Source organism: Bufo gargarizans, unplaced genomic scaffold, assembly GCF_014858855.1.
Source record: "Bufo gargarizans isolate SCDJY-AF-19 unplaced genomic scaffold, ASM1485885v1 fragScaff_scaffold_432_pilon, whole genome shotgun sequence".
NCBI lineage: Eukaryota > Metazoa > Chordata > Amphibia > Anura > Bufonidae > Bufo > Bufo gargarizans.
The window spans coordinates 214411-237227 of NW_025334115.1; the positions used below are offsets into that span (position 1 = coordinate 214411).

Below are 22817 nucleotides of genomic sequence, written 5' to 3' on the forward strand. Positions count from 1 at the left end.
CTAATATCTCACAAGGACATAAGTCCCAAGTGAAGGGGATGAAGACTTAATTCTTTGGCCCCTTTACTCCAGACCAGGACAACACAGGAGCGGCTGAGGGACAACTCTGGGAATGTCCTTGAGGGGCCACAGCCAGAGCCCTGAACCCAATGGAACATCTCTGGAGAAACCTGACAATGGCTGTCCACCGACGGCCCCCGTCCAACCTGACAGAGCTGGAGAGGATCTGCAGAAAAGAATGGCCGAAAATCCCCAAATCCAGGAGTCAACCTTGTGGCATCATCTCCGAGAAGACTGGTGGCTGGAATTACTGCCAGAGGGTCCGAAGGCTCATGTCCCGGGCAAAGGGTGCGAAGGCTCATGTCCCGGGTAGAGGGTCCAAAGGCTCATGTCCCGAGCAGGCTCAGACTGGCCCACAGGGGAACAGCTGAAGCCCCTAGTCCCCCACCCCGTGCTCCAGTAGACTGACATATACAGGCTGGCGGAGATGCTCTACAGTACATTGCCTATGTCCATATAAAAAAAATGGGGTCATGTGAGCAGGTAATGTATGCATGTAGCTCTACAGTGGGCCCTGCGTACCCCAGTCCGACACTGGTCCCCAGTAAAGGGGTTGAAGACTTATGTCCATGTGAGACGTTCGTTTCTCCTAAGTAAATCAGTGAAGATTTCTCACTTTCTCATTCTGGGGACTGAGGGCACAAGGAGCGAGAGGACAGAATGTGAGGACTTTATGAATGCACTGTACTGAGGGTGTGAGGACTTTATGAATTCTCTGTAGTCATCTGGTTGGGGTAAAGCAGACCTCTCCAACAGTGCGATGTAGCAGAGCTGAATGACGATCTCTGTGCGCTCACACCGCAGACTGTCCACCCCTCTGGCCTCCTTTAGGTGACCGCAGTCTATGTACAGGAGGTTTTCCAGGTATATACGTTAAACCTAGGAGCAGCACAGTACTGTGGGGTTCCAAGTGGCACACAGCAGAAATATCACTGCAGCTCTGGATGTGACAGGAGTAGAAGGCAATATATCACTTTGAAACTGTAACTGCAGCTCTGGATGTGACTGTAGACTAAACAATCCGTATCTAAACCTTTGCAGGAGATCAGGACGGTTTTCTGCGGACACTCGCTGAGAAGTTTGGCGCACCGACAGATCCTCTGCAGCAACAAGTAAAGGGGCAGGAGTGACGGTCAGTCTGGGGCTCCGCACTCTACAGGGACGCAGCCAGGATACGGACATGTGACCGCGGCGTCTGCGGTTTTTCCCTCCACTGGTTCTACGTACATGGCGTTCCTCCTCAGATACAGTAAGCGAGAGGAGCTTCCTAATGGCAAGGGATGTGCGCAGACCACTGTACAAGAGTAAACCGACTTCTGTAACGCAGCAGGACGGACACCAGTCACACTGTCAGGTTTTCACATCAATGTTTAATGCGGGAATTGTTTTCTGCTCAAAAAACCTAAATGTTTTGTAGGAAGATGACGCGTAGCGTTTTTTTTATTCATGGGGGGGGGGGGGGGGCTGTCCGGTGTAAGCGCTGTGCAATGCAAAGATACTGAACCAGCAGGGGGCAGCAGAACAGTGACAGGAAGCCAGCAGAATTATTAATGCTGCTCTGGATGTGACTGGAGCATGACATCAACTATAATTTGAGGCTGCTGCCCTCCTCCATCAGACTATGCAGCTCATGAATTCAGCTCCTGACAAGACGATTCCTTCTGATGAAGGCGTAAGGCACACACGGGTAAGAGGAAGCCCTCCGTATATTCATGTCCTGTGGAGGATACTCCCATCATCTTCTAACTCCCATTAGATACATTTTTTCATCCAAAATATGGGGTTCCCACGAAAGTCCAGGTATGGGGTCTGCAAGTCAAATGTTCCTTGATCTGCTGGTGGAATAGATGGAGGTGACATGGCTGTAGGCAGAGGAGGAGGAGGTGGTGGAGGAGGAGACATAAAGCAGGTGCCAGATAGAGGAGGAGGAGGTGGAGGTGGTGGCGACATGGAGCAGGTGCTAGATGGGGGAGGAAGAGGAGGAGGTGGTGGAGACATGGAGCAAGTGCTAGATGGAGGAGGAGGAGGAGACATGGAGCAGGTGCTAAATGGAGGAGGAGGTGGTGGAGACATGCAGCAAGTGCTAGATGGAGGAGGAGGAGGTGGTGACATGGAGCAGGTGCTAGATGGAGGAGGTGGTGGAGGAGGAGACATGGAGCAGGTGCTAGATGGAGGAGGTGGTGGAGGAGGAGACATGGAGCAGTTGCTAGATGATGGAGGAGGAGGAGGAGGAGACATGGAGCAGTTGCTAGATGGAGGAGGAGGTGGTGGAGGAGACATGGAGCAGTTGCTAGATGGAGGAGCAGTTGAAGACACAGGATGATGGTTTGAGGTAGGGTTTGTCTTAGAGGCCACCATCTTCTGGATCATGGTGGCAGGCAGCAGACTATTCAGACTCCCCATGTTCTGCACAGGTTCTGACAAGCGATACCCCAGGTGGTGGTAGAAGTCCTGCTTGTCATGAGTGGTCAGGTACAGGTTTTGGAAGCCCCTTCCTCTTGCGTATCTCTCAGTGGCCTCCATTAGCTTGCGTCCATAGCCTTTACCACGTAGCTCAGCACTGACCACCACCGACTCCACAAACAGGCTGTCCTGGAGACCCACCACCCTACAAAGCCGGGCATGACCCAGAGCAGGGCCCTCAGGGGCCCCAACAAGCACCAGACAAAGAGGGAATTCGTCCGCGGAGCGCTCTAGGGAGTGCATACGGGCTCCCAGACTCCGCTTCCATGTTTGGTTCAGGAGTTTGGCGCAGGATGCGGTGAGGTCTGGATGATGGTGAAGAGGCACAAGCAGAACACTGCCTGGAGTGGCCGCCCTGTCAGTGAATAGAAGGAGGAGGCCGAGTCAGATTATGGCAGGAGACCAAGTCTTCACAGATGTCCCTATACAAGACCGGAGCGCCTGCGCCACCCCAACACCAACGGGATACAGGTATGGGGGTCAGTCTCTGCGCGGGATACAGGTATGGGGGTCAGTCTCTGCGCGGGATACAGGTATGGGGGTCAGTCTCTGCGCGGGATACAGGTATGGGGGTCAGTCTCTGCGCGGGATACAGGTATGGGGGTCAGTCTCTGCGCGGGATACAGGTATGGGGGTCAGTCTCTGCGCGGGATACAGGTATGGGGGTCAGTCTCTGCGCGGGATACAGGTATGGGGGTCAGTCTCTGCGCGGGATACAGGTATGGGGGTCAGTCTCTGCGCGGGATACAGGTATGGGGGTCAGTCTCTGCGCGGGATACAGGTATGGGGGTCAGTCTCTGCGCGGGATACAGGTATGGGGGTCAGTCTCTGCGCGGGATACAGGTATGGGGGTCAGTCTCTGCGCGGGATACAGGTATGGGGGTCAGTCTCTGCGCGGGATACAGGTATGGGGGTCAGTCTCTGCGCGGGATACAGGTATGGGGGTCAGTCTCTGCGCGGGATACAGGTGTGGGGGTCAGTCTCTGCGCGGGATACAGGTGTGGGGGTCAGTCTCTGCGCGGGATACAGGTGTGGGGGTCAGTCTCTGCGCGGGATACAGGTGTGGGGGTCAGTCTCTGCGCGGGATACAGGTGTGGGGGTCAGTCTCTGCGCGGGATACAGGTGTGGGGGTCAGTCTCTGCGCGGGATACAGGTGTGGGGGTCAGTCTCTGCGCGGGATACAGGTGTGGGGGTCAGTCTCTGCGCGGGATACAGGTGTGGGGGTCAGTCTCTGCGCGGGATACAGGTGTGGGGGTCAGTCTCTGCGCGGGATACAGGTGTGGGGGTCAGTCTCTGCGCGGGATACAGGTGTGGGGGTCAGTCTCTGCGCGGGATACAGGTGTGGGGGTCAGTCTCTGCGCGGGATACAGGTGTGGGGGTCAGTCTCTGCGCGGGATACAGGTGTGGGGGTCAGTCTCTGCGCGGGATACAGGTGTGGGGGTCAGTCTCTGCGCGGGATACAGGTGTGGGGGTCAGTCTCTGCGCGGGATACAGCTGTGGGGGTCAGTCTCTGCGCGGGATACAGGTGTGGGGGTCAGTCTCTGCGCGGGATACAGGTCTGGGGGTCAGTCTCTACGCGGGATACATATATGGGGGTCAGTCTCTGCGCGGGATACAGGTCTGGGGGTCAGTCTCTACACGGGATACATATATGGGGGTCAGTCTCCGCACAGGATACAGGTCTGGGGGTCAGTCTCCGCACAGGATACAGGTCTGGGGGTCAGTCTCCGCACAGGATACAGGTCTGGGGGTCAGTCTCCGCACAGGATACAGGTCTGGGGGTCAGTCTCCGCACAGGATACAGGTCTGGGGGTCAGTCTCCGCACAGGATACAGGTCTGGGGGTCAGTCTCCGCACAGGATACAGGTCTGGGGGTCAGTCTCCGCACAGGATACAGGTCTGGGGGTCAGTCTCCGCACAGGATACAGGTCTGGGGGTCAGTCTCCGCACAGGATACAGGTCTGGGGGTCAGTCTCCGCACAGGATACAGGTCTGGGGGTCAGTCTCCGCACAGGATACAGGTCTGGGGGTCAGTCTCCGCACAGGATACAGGTCTGGGGGTCAGTCTCCGCACAGGATACAGGTCTGGGGGTCAGTCTCCGCACAGGATACAGGTCTGGGGGTCAGTCTCCGCACAGGATACAGGTCTGGGGGTCAGTCTCCGCACAGGATACAGGTCTGGGGGTCAGTCTCTGCACAGGATACAGGTCTGGGGGGTCAGTCTCTGCACAGGATACAGGTCTGGGGGTCAGTCTCTGCACAGGATACAGGTCTGGGGTCAGTCTCTGCACAGGATACAGGTCTGGGGGTCAGTCTCTGCACAGGATACAGGTCTGGGGGTCAGTCTCTGCACAGGATACAGGTCTGGGGGTCAGTCTCTACACGGGATACATGTAGGGGGGTCAGTCTCTGCACAGGATACATGTAGGGGGGTCAGTCTCTGCACGGGATACATGTAGGGGGGTCAGTCTCTGCACGGGATACATGTAGGGGGGTCAGTCTCTGCACGGGATACAGGTCTGGGGGTCAGTCTCCGCACAGTATACAGGTCTGGGGGTCAGTCTCCGCACAGTATACAGGTCTGGGGGTCAGTCTCCGCACAGGATACAGGTCTGGGGGTCAGTCTCTGCACGGGATACAGGTCTGGGGGTCAGTCTCTGCACAGGATACAGGTCTGGGGGTCAGTCTCTGCACAGGATACAGGTCTGGGGGTCAGTCTCTGCACAGGATACAGGTCTGGGGGTCAGTCTCTGCACAGGATACAGGTCTGGGGGTCAGTCTCTGCACAGGATACAGGTCTGGGGGTCAGTCTCTGCACAGGATACAGGTCTGGGGGTCAGTCTCTGCACAGGATACAGGTCTGGGGGTCAGTCTCTGCACAGGATACAGGTCTGGGGGTCAGTCTCTGCACAGGATACAGGTCTGGGGGTCAGTCTCTGCACAGGATACAGGTCTGGGGGTCAGTCTCTGCACAGGATACAGGTCTGGGGGTCAGTCTCTACACGGGATACATGTAGGGGGGTCAGTCTCTGCACAGGATACATGTAGGGGGGTCAGTCTCTGCACGGGATACATGTAGGGGGGTCAGTCTCTGCACGGGATACAGGTCTGGGGGTCAGTCTCCGCACAGTATACAGGTATGGGGGTCAGTCTCCGCACGGGATACAGGTCTGGGGGTCAGTCTCTACACGGGATACATGTAGGGGGGTCAGTCTCTGCACGGGATACATGTAGGGGGGTCAGTCTCTGCACGGGATACATGTAGGGGGGTCAGTCTCTGCACGGGATACAGGTCTGGGGGTCAGTCTCCGCACAGTATACAGGTATGGGGGTCAGTCTCCGCACGGGATACATGTAGGGGGGTCAGTCTCTGCACGGGATACAGGTCTGGGGGTCAGTCTCTGCACGGGATACAGGTCTGGGGGTCAGTCTCTGCACAGGATACAGGTCTGGGGGTCAGTCTCTGCACAGGATACAGGTCTGGGGGTCAGTCTCTGCACAGGATACAGGTCTGGGGGTCAGTCTCTGCACAGGATACAGGTCTGGGGGTCAGTCTCTGCACAGGATACAGGTCTGGGGGTCAGTCTCTGCACAGGATACAGGTCTGGGGGTCAGTCTCTGCACAGGATACAGGTCTGGGGGTCAGTCTCTGCACAGGATACAGGTCTGGGGGTCAGTCTCTGCACAGGATACAGGTCTGGGGGTCAGTCTCTGCACAGGATACAGGTCTGGGGGTCAGTCTCTGCACAGGATACAGGTCTGGGGGTCAGTCTCTACATGGGATACATATATGGGGGTCAGTCTCTGCACAGGATACAGGTCTGGGGGTCAGTCTCTGCACAGGATACAGGTCTGGGGGTCAGTCTCTACATGGGATACATATATGGGGGTCAGTCTCTGCACAGGATACATGTAGGGGGGTCAGTCTCTGCACGGGATACATGTAGGGGGGTCAGTCTCTGCACGGGATACAGGTCTGGGGGTCAGTCTCTGCACGGGATACAGGTCTGGGGGTCAGTCTCTGCACAGGATACAGGTCTGGGGGTCAGTCTCTGCACGGGATACAGGTCTGGGGGTCAGTCTCTGCACAGGATACAGGTCTGGGGGTCAGTCTCTGCACAGGATACAGGTCTGGCCCAGACGTGTATCCTGTGCAGAGACTGACCCCCAGACCGTCTGGGGGTCAGTCTCTGCACAGGATACATGTAGGGGGGGTCGGTCTCCGCACGGGATACAGGTATGGGGGGTCATGGTCTGGATATTTCGCCATACTCGGACTCCTGCACTCACCCGTCTCCTGCGCTCTCCCCCATGCGCTTTCAGATTCTCCGCCCAATCACACGGCGTGACGTCACAGGGTCAGCAGCGAGCAGCGCGGGGAATGCCGGGAGTTGTGGTTCTCGACATCGTCGCTCGGTGCAGTAACCTCTGCGGCCATAGGAGGCGCTGGAGCTTTCTTTTCTCAGAGAGACAGGAAACGTGGCGGCCGGTATCCTGTACTTACGGGGCTCGGGTTACAGTTCTGTAGAGGGACTGGCGGTGTCTGTCAGGGTCATTGAGGGTCGTGGGTGAAGGATAAAAACCATTGAGTTGCCCAAAGCAATCAGGGCTCAGGTTTCATGGAAGCCAATCAGGGCTCAGGTTTCATGGAAGCCAATCAGAGCTCAGCTTTCATGGAAGCCAATCAGGGCTCAGGTTTCATGGAAGCCAATCAGAGCCGGCAGTGGCTGGGAGGTCAGTCTCAGTCTTGGGAAATCATCTGCTCTCGTCTCTTTCCTCCAGTCCTACTACTCTCCTCACCATCCTCATAGTCGTCGCCCTTGTGAACATGAGCCTTTTACTCTGCGTGCTGCACCTGTACAGTGAGTAGTCTGAACCGGGGTCAGTGTGATTATCCTCCACTCACAGCCAGAGCTGCGCTCACCATCCTGCTCTTCTCCAATGTCAGCTGCAGCACAGCGCATGTCCTGAAGTGGGGGGTTATGAAGTGCTTACCTTCAGTACAGTGCATTGGGAAAGTCCTCACACCCTTTCACTTTCCTCGCATCTTGTGCTATAAATTCCCCCAGAATTAGAAGGTGAGAAGATAGTGAGAAATCTTCACTGATTTACTGAGGAGAAGCTAACATCTCACATGGACATAAGTCTTCATCCCCTTCACTCGGGACATAATTCTTTGGCCCTTTTACTCCAGGCCAGGACAACACCGGAGCGGCTGAGGGACAACTCTGGGAATGTCCTTAAGGGGCCACAGCCAGAGCCCTGAACCCAATGGAACCTCTCTGGAGAAACCTGAAGATGGCTGTCCACCAACGGCCCCGTCCAACCTGACAGAGCTGGAGAGGATCTGCAGAGATGGAGGTGGTGGAGACATGGAGCAGGTGCCAGATGGAGGAGGAGGTGGTGGAGACATGGAGCAGGTGCCAGATGGAGGAGGAGGTGGTGGAGACATGGAGCAGGTGCCAGATGGAGGAGGAGGTGGTGGAGACATGGAGCAGGTGCCAGATGGATGAGAAGGTGGTGGAGACATGGAGCAGGTGCTAGATGGATGAGGAGGTGGTGAAGACATGGAGGAGGTGGTGGAGACATGGAGCAGGTGCCAGATGGATGAGGAGGTGGTGAAGACATGGAGCAGGTGCTAGATGGAGGAGGAAGAGGAGGAGGTGGTGAAGACATGGAGCAGGTGCCAGATGGAGGAGGAGGTGATGGAGCAGGTGCCAGATGGATGAGGAGGTGGTGGAGACATGGGGCAGGTGCCAGATGGATGAGGAGGTGGTGGAGACATGGGGCAGGTGCCAGATGGATGAGGAGGTGGTGAAGACATGGAGCAGGTGCTAGATAGAGGAGGAGGAGGTGGTGGAGACATGGAGCAGGTGCCAGATGGAGGAGGAGGTGGTGGAGACATAGAGCAGGTGCCAGATGGATGAGGAGGTGGTGAAGACATGGAGCAGGTGCCAGATGGATGAGAAGGTGGTGGAGACATAGAGGAGGTGAAGGGAGAGACATGGAGCAGGTGCCAGATGGAGGAAGAGGTGGAGGAGACATGGGAAGAGGAGGACATGGAGGTGCAGTTGAAGAGACAGGATGATGGTTTGAGGTAGGGTTGGTCTTAGAGGCTGCCATCTTCTGGATCATGGTGGCAGGCAGCAGACTATTCAGACTCCCCATGTTCTGCACAGGTTCTGACAAGCGATACCCCAGGTGGTGGTAGAAGTCCTGCTTGTCATGGGTGGTCAGGTACAGGTTTTGGAAGCCCCTTTGTCTTGCGTATCTCTCAGTGGCCTCCATTAGCTTGCGTCCATAGCCTTTACCACATAGCTCAGCACTGACCACCACCGACTCCACAAACCGGCTGTCCTGGAGACCCACCACCCTACAAAGCCGGGCAGGGCCCTCAGGGGCCCCGACAAGCACCTAACAAAGAGGGAATTTGTTCGAGGAGCGCTCTAGGGAGTGCATACGGGCCCCCAGACTCTGCTTCCATGTTTGGTTCAGGAGTTTGGCGCAGGATGCGGTGAGGTCTGGATGATGGTGAAGAGGCACAAGCAGAACACTGCCTGGAGTGGCCACCCTGTCAGTGAATGGAAGCAGGAGGCGGAGTCAGATTATGGCAGGAGACCAAGTCTTCACAGATGTCACTATACAAGACCGGAGCACCTGCACCACCCCAACACCAACAGGATACATGTATGGGGGTCAGTCTCTGCACGGGATACATGTATGGGGGTCAGTCTCTGCACGGGATACTTGTATGAGGGTCAGTCTCTGCACGGGATACTTGTATGAGGGTCAGTCTCTGCACGGGATACTTGTATGAGGGTCAGTCTCTGCACGGGATACATGTATGAGGGTCAGTCCCTGCACGGGATACATGTATGAGGGTCAGTCTCTGCACGGGATACATGTATGAGGGTCAGTCTCTGCACGGGATACATGTATGAGGGTCAGTCTCTGCACGGGATACATGTATGAGGGTCAGTCTCTGCACGGGATACATGTATGAGGGTCAGTCTCTGCACGGGATACATGTATGTGGTCAGTCTCTGCACGGGATACATGTATGTGGTCAGTCTCTGCACGGGATACATGTATGTGGTCAGTCTCTGCACGGGATACATGTATGGGGGTCAGTCTCTGCACGGGATACATGTATGGGGGTCAGTCTCTGCACGGGATACATGTATGGGGGTCAGTCTCTGCACGGGATACATGTATGGGGGTCAGTCTCTGCACGGGATACATGTATGGGGGTCAGTCTCTGCACAGGATACAGGTATGGGGGTCAGTCTCTGCACAGGATACAGGTATGGGGTCAGTCAGCAGGGAGCAGCGCGGGGAATGCCAGTGTTCTGTCAGAATACTAGACCTTATCAGAATGCTATATCCTCTTCACTTCTGGTGACTCAGCCGCGCCTGAAGTGACGAGAATCAGCTGGAGGAGGGTGTGTGTGGTGCTGTGCAAGCGCAGATCCACAGGTAAGTCAAAATTATAGCACTGGTGCTGGAGAAGCGCCCACTTAATGCGCATGCGCCAAACCGGCCGGGACACACTGTGCCCAGAGCCACGGCTGGATAGGAGAGGGTGCACACGTGACTATATACTCCTGTCGGCCACACACATCAGGATTACAGCACGCGTGCGCACTCGGGGGTAGGTAGATCTGTTGTGGTTCTCGACGTCGTCGCTCGGTGCAATAACCTCTGCGGCCATAAGTGGTGCTCGAGCTTTCTTTTCTCAGAGAGACGGGAAACGTGGCGTCAGGAATTACAGGGCTCGTAAGGGTCATTGAGGGTCGTGGGTGAAGGATAAAACCATTGATTTACTACTAAATAAGATAGACGAGGCGGCAAATCACAATGAGGTGGTTATTATGGGGGAACTCTGCAGATATAGACTGGGAAACTGAGAGCTGTATATCTCATAAAGGAAACAGGCCATAGGCCTAACTGGGACAAAGTCCTCAAAAATACAAAATACAGCCAGAAAATGGGATATCTTTAAAAGCATCCTAAAATCTCATTGTGAGAGGTACATACCGTATGGCAATAAAAGGTTAAGGAACAAAAAGAAACCAATGTGGATAAATGTAAAGAAAGCAATAAATGACAAAAAGAAAGCATATAAATCACTAAAACAGGAGGGGAGCGAGGAAGCACTGAAAAACTAAAAGGAAAAAAAATAGAACATGTAAAAAACAAATAAAAGCGGCCAAACTAGAGACCGAGAGATTAATTGCCAAAGAGTAAAACTAACCCTAAAATGTTCTACAATTATATAAATGGTAAAGAGTATAAATCTGACGGTGTCGGCCCTTTAAAGAGTAATGGGGGGGGGGTCGCAGAGAGCGACGAGGAGAAAGAAAAAAACTGTTAAATATATTTTTTTTCTCCACTGTATTCACCGAGGAATATAAACTGTCAGATGAAATGCAGAATGTAAAAGTAAATTCCCCATTACAAGTGCCCTGTCTGACCCAGGAAGAAGTACAGCGGCGACTTAAAAAGATTAAAATAGACAAATCGCCAGGACCAGATGGCACACACCCACATATCCTAAGGGAATTAAGTAATGTCATAGCCAGACCCTTATTTCTGATATTTGCAGACTCTATACTGACATGGAATGTCCCACAGGATTGGCGCATGGCATATGTGGTGCCAATATTCAAAAAGGGTCCAAAAACAGAACTTGAAAACTATAGGCCGGTAAGTGTAACATCTGTTGTGGGTAAACTGTTTGAAGGTTTTCTGAGAGATGCTATCTTAGAGCATCTCAACGGAAATAAACAAATACCGCCATATCAGCATGGCTTTGTGAGGGATCGGTCATGTCAGACTAATCTAATCAGTTTCTATGAGGAGGTAAGTTCTAGACTTGACCGCGGCGAATCAATGGATGTCGTGTATCTGGACTTCTCCAAAGCATCTGACACTGAACCACATAGAAGGTGAGTATATAAGATGAGAATGCTCGGACTGGGAGAAAACGTCTGTATGTGGGTAAGTAACTGGCTGAGGGATAGAAAACAGAGGGGGGGTATTAACGGTACACACTCAGATTGGGTCACTGTCCCTAGTGGAGTACCTCAGGGGTAAGTACTGGAGGGGTCACTAGTGGGGTACCTGAGGGGTCACTGTCACTAGCGGAGTACCTCAGGGGTCAGTACTGGGGGGGTCACTGTCACTAGTGGGGTACCTCAGGGGTCAGTACTGGGGGGGTCACTGTCACTAGTGGGGTACCTCAGGGGTCAGTTTTGGGCCCTATTCTCTTCAATATATTTATGAATGATCTTCTAGAAGGCTTGCACAGTAAACTATCAATTTTCGCAGATGACACTAAACTGTGTAAAGTAATTTACACTGAAGAGGACAGTATACTGTATATATACTACAGAGGACAGTATACTGTATATACACTACAGAGGACAGTATACTGTATATATATATACTACAGAGGACAGTATACTGTATATACACTACAGAGGACAGTATACTGTGTATATATATATACTACAGAGGACAGTATACTGTATATACACTACAGAGGACAGTATACTGTATATATATACTACATAGGACAGTATACTGTATATACACTACAGAGGACAGTATACTGTATATACAGTCAGGTCCATAAATATTGGGACATCGACACAATTGTAACATTTTTGGCTCTATACACCACCACAATGGATTTGAAATGAAGCGGACAAGATGTGCTTTACCCGCAGACTGTCAGCTATACCTGCAGACTGTCGGCTCTACCCGCAGACTGTCAGCTGTAATTTGAGGGATTTACAACCAAATCCGGTGAACGGTGCAGGAATTACTGCAGTTTGCATCTGTGCCTCCCACTTGTTAAGGGACTAAAAGTAATGGGACAATTGGCTTCTCGGCTGTCCCATGGCCGGTGTGTGTTATTCCCTCATTATCCCAATTACAATGAGCAGATACAAGGTCCAGAGGTCATCTCCAGTCTGCTATTTGCATTTGGAATCTGTTGCTGTCAACTCTCAAGATGAGATCCAAAGAGCGGTCACTATCAGTGAAGCCATCATCAGGCTGAAAAACACAACAAACCCATCAGAGAGATAGCAGAAACATTAGGCGCGGCCAAAACAACTGTTTGGAACATTCTTAAAAAGAAGGAACGCACCGGTGAGCTCAGCAACACCAAAAGACCCGGAAGACCACGGAAAACAACTGTGGTGGATGAGCGAAGAATTCTTTCCCTGGTGAAGAAAACGCCCTTCACAACAGTTGGCCAGATCAAGAACACTCTCCAGGAGGTAGGTGTATGTGTGTCAAAGTCACCAATCAGGAGAAGACTTCACCAGAGTGAATACAGAGGGTTCACCACAAGATGGAAACCATTGGTGAGCCTCAAAAACAGGAAGGCCAGATTAGAGTTTGCCAAACGACATCTAAAAAAGCCTTCACAGTTCTGGAACATCATCCTATGGACAGATGAGACCAAGATCAACTTGTACCAGAGCGATGGGAAGAGAAGAGTATGGAGAAGGAGAGGAGCTGCTCATGGTGCTAAGCATACCACCTCATCAGTGAAGCATGGTGGTGGTAGTGTCATGGTGTGGGCATGTATGGCGGCCAATGGAACTGCTTCTCTTGTATTTATTGATGATGTCACTGCTGACAGAAGCAGCAGGATGGATTCTGAAGGGTTTCGGGCAATATTATCTGCTCATATTCAGCCCAATGCTTCAGGACTCATTGGACGGCGCTTCACAGGGCAGATGGACAATGACCAAAAAGCAGACTGCAAAAGCAACCAAAGAGTGTGACGACCACCCGCCAATCCCGTCGTACTATGCCACAGTTGCCATACAGGTCTCGTCAACTAGAGACTCCTGGAGGCGAATCCACTGTGAGCACAGAAGACGTTTAAGATTGGTTGGTGGGCCCAGAAAGGATGCAATCACGATTGTATGTACAATCGGTAAAAATAAAATGACTGATTTCACGCTGGAAATCAAATTAATTTGCTGCCACCACTCTTCGTATTGAATCGGGGCGAAGAGACCCCGGCTAGCTAATCCTAAAGGGACGAAACGGTTATTTGCAACCTAGCTAGTACATTAACAATTTATAAAAATAACACAATTTGGTCCGATGTCTTCTGAGGACAGAGTTCTTAGCATAGATCAGGTCATCAAGTAACAAGGGCAAAACTGGAACGATGAAATCGTTAGTTTTTATTCTAAAACTACACACAAAAATATATATATTAAAGCTGACAGATAAATATACCGGCCAGGTGAACAGATTGGTTTGGATAGAAATAGGTAAGAGGTGGAAGGGAATAGAATGTCTGTAAGTTCAGAATTACCGTGGTAGTGTCCAGTAATAGGCAAAGTCTTTGAAATAATAATCCAAGATGGTGGGGTGCCCGTGTCCCTGCGGGCGGTCGAGATGTTAGACGACGTCAGATGGTAGATGAAGGACGCAGGACCTGAGTGTGTCACTGTTTTTACCTACTCTGAAGCGGGGAGTGGTTATGACACGTTCAGGTCCAGCCTTGGGTAATTGGAACAGGGGCAGTCCTTTGCCCCATAGGGAGAAAACCTGGCAGCATCTTTGCTTTGCCCATTTCTCCATATCCCGTAAGTCCAATCAAGAAATATAGTAGATATTGATAATCAGTACAATTTTACGCATCATCTGATAACAAATACGACTAGAAGATAATACCGGGTGCCCGAGAACCTTTATATCTCAGAGCGGGAATCTCTGATTTGTCCGCGGGTTTCCTAGAAGGTGGGTTAGGAGAACCAAAACCATCTCTGAAAAGATGGTTCCTTTCCCATTTCCATAACCCATGAAATATTAGGAAAATATGGGAAGAATATGAAGTTTATGGATTGGAGGTGACTTTCAGGTCATTTTCCCTCCTGTACCAGCCAGCTGTGTGATAAGGATCTGTCCTTTTCTTCTGAAGCTCGCTGCCCAGGCTAAAGGTGTGAGACCCCTGCTGGTATTGGAGACACTATGACTGCAGAGAGACAGTTTTTTATGAGGTTCTGTCAAGAGAATACCAGATTGATGGGTACTTAAACCTGGCATGGGGCAGGAAGATTCTTTAGCAAGAAGGTGCTAATTGTACCTCTGATCTGTGAGTTACTCCTTTAGTGAAAGAGAAGATTCTTAGTGGAGGCTCTTTTGTCTTTGTGATTGAGAAATATGGCGCATTTGTGATTTCCTAGTATCGCTGTGGATCGCAAAGCGTCACACCTCCCCCTTTGGAAGATTGGGGAAGGAGTGGTCAGCAAGACTGGGACTGAAGCAATCCCAACTCCCTATTTGAGCTAGTTACAGCGGGAAAGTCCGTCAGCATTCTGATGGCGACTTCCCGGTTTGTGCTGAATCGTGAAATCGTACTGTTGGAGCGCTAAGCTCCAGCGGAGAAGTTTTCCGTTGGTACCAGAAGTACGTTTCAGCCAGCTGAGAGGGTTGTGATCTGTGATGACCATGAAGGATCGTCCGTATAGGTACGATTGAAGTTTCTGTAGGGCCCATACGATCGCTAGGCACTCTTTCTCAGTGGTGCAGTATGCGGTTTCCCGCGGGAGTAGTTTTCGGCTCAGGTAGAGGACAGGGTGCTCATGCCCGGTTGCGTCCACCTGACTAAGGACGGCTCCCAGACCGTGGTCTGAGGCGTCAGTTTGTACTAGGAACTGACGGGAGAAGTCGGGAGCTTGAAGGACAGGAGCGCTAGCTAGCGCTTCCTTCAGGGCCCGAAATGCCTGTTCTAGTTCCGAGTTCCATGTGACCGTGTTGGGTTGTTTTTTGCCCGTTGCATCGGTCAGCGGTTTAGCCAGAGTACTATAGGATGGAACAAACTTCCTATAGTACCCTGCCGTTCCCAGAAATGCCTGTATTTGTTTTTTGGTGTTAGGCCGTGGCCATGCTACAATGGCATCGACCTTCCCTATCTGAGGTTTCAGGGTCTGGCTGCCTACTCTGTGTCCTAAGTACTGAACCTCTGTCATGGCAATCTGACATTTGTTGGGCTTAATGGTCAGATTGGCAGCGGACAGTCTTCCCAATACCTGTGACAGATGATCAAGGTGATCTTCCCAGGTTGGACTATATATGGCTATATCGTCCAGATAGGCTAGGGCATAACCTTGCATTCCTTCCAACAGTTCATTCATGGCCCGCTGAAAGGTGGCGGGCGCATTCTTCATCCCAAAGGGCATACGAGTAAACTCATAGAGGCCAAAAGGGGTGATGAATGCGGATTTCGCTCTCGCCTCTGGCGCAAGCGGAATCTGCCAGTATCCACGGCTCAAGTCCATGATTGTTAGATAGCTGGCGGACGCCAGCTGATCCAGCAATTCATCAATTCGAGGCATGGGATACGCATCGGTTATGGTGATGTCATTCAGTCTCCGATAGTCGACACAGAACCGGGTGGTCTTGTCCTTTTTGGGGACTAAAACAACCGGGGCGGCCCATGGACTAGAGGATTTCTGGATGACCATTAACTGTAGCATCTCATCAATCTCTCGTTTGATTTCAGCCTGCACTTCGGGTGAGGTGCGATAGGGGCCCTGCCGTAAGGGCTTGTGGGTCCCTGTATCAACTCGGTGAGCTGCTAGGTTGGTTTGGCCAGGGATGCCTGAGAATGTGGCGCTGTGCGCACTCAGGAGAGTGGTGAGCTGAAGCTTCTGTGGGTACGAGAGGTGGGGGTTGATGTTCCAATCATCTGCCACGTCTCGTAGCTCTGCTAGCAAGTCTATCAGTGGATCTGGCTCTTCGGGTTCTAGCTGGCTACACACTGCTAATACATACTGCTCCCTTTCCTCGTGTGCTTTTAACATGTTCACGTGGAACAGTTTCTGTCGCTTACCCCCGAGACTCACTAGGTAAGTGACTGGGTTCACCTGTTTCAGAATGGTGTATGGCCCGTCCCAGGCAGCCTGCAATTTGTTCTGCCTGACAGGGAGTAGGGCGTATACCTTCTGACCTGCTGCGTATGACCGCTCTCTGGCATGCTGATCATACCAAGCCTTCTGTTTGGCCTGTGCCTTTGCAAGGTTTCCCGTCACTATGGTCATGAGGGACTCCATCTTGTCCCGAAATTTTAGGACATATTCAACCACAGAGACTTCTGAGGGGTCACCTTTTCCCTCCCAGGTCTCCCGAATCAGTTTTAAGGGCCCTCGGACGTCTCGTCCATATAGGAGTTCAAAGGGTGAGAACCCAGTGGACTCCTGTGGCACTTCTCTGTAAGCGAACAGCAAATGAGGCAGGTGCCGCTCCCAGTCCTTCCCCTGCGATTCCACGAACGTGGCCAGCATTTGCTTTAACGTTCCGTTGAAACGTTCGCAAAGGCCGTTGGTTTGCGGGTGATATGCACTGGAAGTGGTGTGCTTGATTTGCATCCTCTCACAGAGGGCTTCCATTAGCTCCGACATGAAGCAAGAGCCCTGATCAGAGATCATCTCGGCGGGGAAACCTACACGATCGGCAGTACTTCGTTATGTCCGTTCCCATCGTGGGCCAGTAAAAATGGTTCTGAACACGTTTGTGGGTCTTTCTGATACCCAAATGTCCTGCAAGTGTCGTGGGCTGCTTTGAGCACCTGTGCCCGAAATTCCCTAGGGAGTACCAGCTGTCTCGTGTTCTCACCTGCGCCACCTTTTGTAGGCTGTACAGCTTCACAGTACAGTCGGTCGTTCTCCCAATAGATTTTATATGGAGTGCCCTCACCTGGAGGCTGGCCAGCTCGGGCCCTAAGTGCCTCCAGACTAGGGTCACCCTTTAAGGCCTGCACGAATGCAGCGCCACCGGTCTCCTCCAGCTGACCAGTGACGTATGAGGTCAGCTGTGGAGAGTTACCTTCAATGCTGGGGTCAGAGGTGGGTGGAGGGACGGCTGGTTCTGTCCCCGCAGCCCCATCTGAGCCCAGGTTACTGGCGACACTGGAAGCGTCTACCAGCGCAGTGACACAATCATCATCATCATCACATGAAAAGGTCTTTCTCGCATTGTTATCCACCTGAGGGTCAGAATCGCCCGAGGGGGTCCCTTCGGTCGGTTCTGAGTTCAGGCGGCTGGCCATAGAACGTGTAATGGCCAGAACAGGTACAGCATCATGTATATCACCATTGCTAACACTAACACACGCATTTGGATCAACAATGACAGGTGCAGAAGTAGGCAAAGGACATTCGGTTGCTTGTACATTTAAATCTGATACCTCCCTAGGTGCGTTAGGGACAGTAGGAATAGCAGGCAAAGTGTCCCCGTCTCCCTGTTTCCCCAAAGGGCTGTACAGTACCTGGTTTTGGTCAGGGAGTCCTGCTTGGGCCTCCTGCGCGCTTGCAGGGTATTCGTAATGGGAAACAAGGGTGCCCAAATCAGTGCCAAGCACTGTGGCAACGGGAATATCATCCAGGACCCCAACAACTCGCTTTTGCCGTCCCATTCCCCAATCAATGGTGACTTGGGCTTGGGCCACATGAGTGCGAGTGCCCCCAACTCCGGTCAGAGCGAGGTACTTTCCTGGAAGGATATCCTTCTCCGTAACAAGATGTGAACGGACCAAGGTTACATCTGCACCGGTATCACGGAACCCGATGACAGTCTGGCCGTTCACAGTGACAGGCTGGTGATTCTGGGATCCGCGGTGCACCTCGGGTCCTCCGACCAGCAATACAGCAGACGAGGTAGGTGAGGAAGCGTTGGCCCCCTTAGGGCTTGGCGTCGTCGCGGTGCTAGGAGGTTGGGCCGGCTTCCCTGCGTAACAGGTTTGCTTGGTGTGACCGGGCCTGCGACACAGCTCACACCAGGGCCTGGTTGTCTCACGGTTCACAGGGCCAGTGGGCCTGCCTTCTCTCCAGTTCTGGGACATGGCTCTGTCCTGGTTGGGTACTGGAGTTTTGCGGCTGTCAGGTACCAGGGGTTTGCGGATGTCTGATACCACCGGCCTGCGGATGTCCGTCATCACAGGTTTGCGAAGGTCCGGTACCCGGGTTGCGACAAACATGTCTGCCAGCTCAGCAGCTTCTTTCACAGACTGGGGCTTGCGCTCCAGCACAAACTGTCTCACATCTGTAGGGCATATCGCAAGGAGTTGGTCATGGATCATCAAATCCTCAAGGGTAGCATAAGTCTTTTCTTTAAGAATTCTAGTCCATTGGCGGAATGTGGTGCATAAGCGGCTAGCCACATCCGCGTAAGAGTCTGTGGATCCTTTCAGGATGGCACGGAACTTTCTCCGGTAAACCTCAGGGGTTAACTGGAACTTAGCAATTATGGCATCCTTGATAGTCTGATAATCGCAATCTTGGTCTGTGGGTAGTTCCGCAAAAGCATCCAGCGCTTTACCAGTCAGCTGAGGCGTCAGGTGTAGAGCCCACTGATCCTCAGGGATGCAGAACTGGCGGCACGCTCTCTCAAACGAGCGTAAATATAAATCAATGTCCCCGTTTTTCTCCATAACTGGAAACCTTGCTTTGGGGACCCCGGGTAGAGGAATGCCTCCTGCAGCAGGAGTGTTAGGAGAGGCAGACCGCTCGGCCTGTCTCACTTGGGCCAGTTCTAGTGCACGCTGGTGCTGCAGCACTTCTCTCTGAAGCTGGAACTGCCGCTCCTCTCTTTGCTGCTGTTGCTGTATCTCCAGGTAAAAACGTAAATCCGCGCCAGTCAGGCCTGGCATCAACTGCTGGCTCATAGGGCCCAAGGCAGTGAAGTTCAGTCCAGAGCTGCTTGTTCCTTGCTGAGGGTTAGCAGGAGCTGTGGACATAGCGTAATCCAGGGTATCCACATCACCCGGAGCTAAAGTAGCAACATCAGCACTCCCATAGCTGGCGATGCTGGGTGACGTTGAACGAAGGGGCAGCGAAGCCTCCCGCACGGGATTGGAATCCTCCATCGCTTGGCCGTCTCTCTCCGTCAAAGCTTTGATCAGCTGTGATCGATTTTTGTTCAGAATGGCAATGCCTTGCGACTCACACACGGCTTGTAAGTCGGCGACAGACCAACTTAGGTAATTTGGAACTGAATCAGACATTCAGAAAAGAAGAGAAAAAGAATAGGATATAGCAAGGAAAAGGTGGAAAATGTAAACCAATCTATTCCTATCAATGTGCACCGTTTTGCGCCCGGAACACAAGTTCCGCAGGACAGGATACTAAGTAACCACTGTCCTATTGTTATGATTGCGCAAAAAGCTGCACTTGTCAGTTCTTTGTGCTCTGATCTCCCAAAAGCTGACTTCTGCCTGGTTTTGGGTTCTGCTATCCCACTAGCTGCCAACAATGTGACGACCACCCGCCAATCCCGTCGTACTATGCCACAGTTGCCATACAGGTCTCGTCAACTAGAGACTCCTGGAGGCGAATCCACTGTGAGCACAGAAGACGTGTAAGATTGGTTGGTGGGCCCAGAAAGGATGCAATCACGATTGTATGTACAATCGGTAAAAATAAAATGACTGATTTCACGCTGGAAATCAAATTAATTTGCTGCCACCACTCTTCGTATTGAATCGGGGCGAAGAGACCCCGGCTAGCTAATCCTAAAGGGACGAAACGGTTATTTGCAACCTAGCTAGTACATTAACAATTTATAAAAATAACACAATTTGGTAGTATGTCTTCTGAGGACAGAGTTCTTAGCATAGATCAGGTCATCAAGTAACAAGGGCAAAACTGGAACGATGAAATCGTTAGTTTTTATTCTAAAACTACACACAAAAATATATATACAGACGTGGACAAAATTGTTGGTACCCTTTGGTCAATGAAAGAAAAAGTCACAATGGTCACAGAAATAACTTTAATCTGACAAAAGTAATAATAAATTAAAATTCTATAAATGTTAACCAATGAAAGTCAGACATTGTTTTTCAACCATGCTTCAACAGAATTATGTAAAAAAATAAACTCATGAAACAGGCATGGACAAAAATGATGGTACCCCTAGAAAACACAGAACATAATGTGACCAAAGGGACATGTTAATTCAAGGTGTGTCCACTAATTAGCATCACAGGTGTCTACAACCTTGTAATCAGCCATTGGGCCTATATATATGGCTCCAGGTAATCACTGTGTTGTTTGGTGATATGGTGTGTACCACACTCGACATGGACCAGAGGAAGCAAAGGAAAGAGCTGTCTCAAGAGATCAGAAAGAAAATTATAGACAAGCATGTTAAAGGTAAAGGCTATAAGACCATCTCCAAGCAACTAGATGTTCCTGTGAGTACAGTTGCACATATTATTCATAAGTTTAAGATCCATGGGACTGTAGCCAACCTCCCTGGACGTGGCCGCAGGAGGAAAATTGATGACAAATCTAAGAGACGGATAATCCGAATGGTAACAAAAGAGCCTAGAAAGACTTCTAAAGAGATTCAAGGTGAACTTCATGCTCAAGGAACATCAGTGTCAGATCGCACCATCCGTCGTTGTTTGAGCCAAAGTGGACTACATGGGAGACGACCAAGGAGGACACCATTGTTGAAAACGAATCATAAAAAAGCAAGACTGGAATATGCCAAACTACATGTTGACAAGCCACAAAGCTTCTGGGAGAATGTCCTGTGGACAGATGAGACAAAAATCGAAGTTTTTGCCAAGGCACATCAGCTGTATGTTCACAGACGAAAAAATGAAGCATATCAAGAAAAGAACACTGTCCCTACTGTGAAACATGGAGGAGGCTCTGTTATGTTCTGGGGCTGCTTTGCTGCGTCTGGCACAGGGTGTCTTGAATCTGTGCAGGGTACAATGAAATCTCAAGACTATCAAGGAATTCTAGAGAGAAATGTACTAGCCAGTGTCAGAAAGCTTGGTCTCAGTCGCAGGTCATGGGTCTTGCAACAGGACAATGACCCAAAACACACCGCTAAAAACACCCAAGAATGGCTAAGAGGAAAAAATTGGACTATTCTAAAGTGGCCTTCTATGAGCCCTGACCTCAATCCTATTGAGCATCTTTGGAAGGAGCTGAAACATGCAGTCTGGAAAAGGCACCCTTCAAACCGGACACAACTGGAGCAGTTTGCTCATGAGGAGTGGGCCAAAATACCTGCTGAGAGGTGCAGATGTCTCATTGACAGTTACAGGAAGCGTTTGATTGCAGTGATTGCCTCAAAAGGTTGCGCAACAAAATATTAAGTTAGGGGTACCATCATTTTTGTCCATGCCTGTTTCATGAGTTTATTTTTTTACATAATTCTGTTGAAGCATGGTTGAAAAACAATGTCTGACTTTCATTGGTTAACATTTATAGAATTTTAATTTATTATTACTTTTGTCAGATTAAAGTTATTTCTGTGACCATTGTGACTTTTTCTTTCATTGACCAAAGGGTACCAACAATTTTGTCCACGTCTGTATTAAAGCTGACAGATAAATATACCGGCCAGGTGAACAGATTGGTTTGGATAGAAATAGGTAAGAGGTGGCAGGGAATAGAATGTCTGTAAGTTCAGAATTACCGTGGTAGTGTCCAGTAATAGGCAAAGTCTTTGAAATAATAATCCAAGATGGTGGGGTGCCCGTGTCCCTGCGGGCGGTCGAGATGTTAGACGACGTCAGATGGTAGATGAAGGACGCAGGACCTGAGTGTGTCACTGTTTTTACCTCCTCTGAAGCGGGGAGTGGTTATGACACGTTCAGGTCCAGCCTTGGGTAATTGGAACAGGGGCAGTCCTTTGCCCCATAGGGAGAAAACCTGGCAGCATCTTTGCTTTGCCCATTTCTCCATATCCCGTAAGTCCAATCAAGAAATATAGTAGATATTGATAATCAGTACAATTTTACGCATCATCTGATAACAAATACGACTAGAAGATAATACCGGGTGCCCGAGAACCTTTATATCTCAGAGCGGGAATCTCTGATTTGTCCGCGGGTTTCCTAGAAGGTGGGTTAGGAGAACCAAAACCATCTCTGAAAAGATGGTTCCTTTCCCATTTCCATAACCCATGAAATATTAGGAAAATATGGGAAGAATATGAAGTTTATGGATTGGAGGTGACTTTCAGGTCATTTTCCCTCCTGTACCAGCCAGCTGTGTGATAAGGATCTGTCCTTTTCTTCTGAAGCTCGCTGCCCAGGCTAAAGGTGTGAGACCCCTGCTGGTATTGGAGACACTATGGCTGCAGAGAGACAGTTTTTTATGAGGTTCTGTCAAGAGAATACCAGATTGATGGGTACTTAAACCTGGCATGGGGCAGGAAGATTCTTTAGCAAGAAGGTGCTAATTGTACCTCTGATCTGTGAGTTACTCCTTTAGTGAAAGAGAAGATTCTTAGTG

The 22817-nt window shown here is 51.0% G+C and overlaps 1 protein-coding gene across 1 annotated transcript; it reads right to left on the reverse strand.

The window, feature by feature from the left end:
* Positions 1–1812: 1812 nt before the first annotated feature.
* Positions 1813–7069, reverse strand: NAA80 (N-alpha-acetyltransferase 80, NatH catalytic subunit). Its single transcript, XM_044273163.1, has 2 exons — positions 6814–7069; positions 1813–2878 (listed from the first exon to the last, which is right to left on the reverse strand). The coding sequence occupies exons 1-2, from the start codon at positions 6834–6836 to the stop codon at positions 1813–1815; spliced, it is 1089 nt and encodes a 362-aa protein (XP_044129098.1). The 5' UTR covers positions 6837–7069.
* Positions 7070–22817: the final 15748 nt, after the last annotated feature.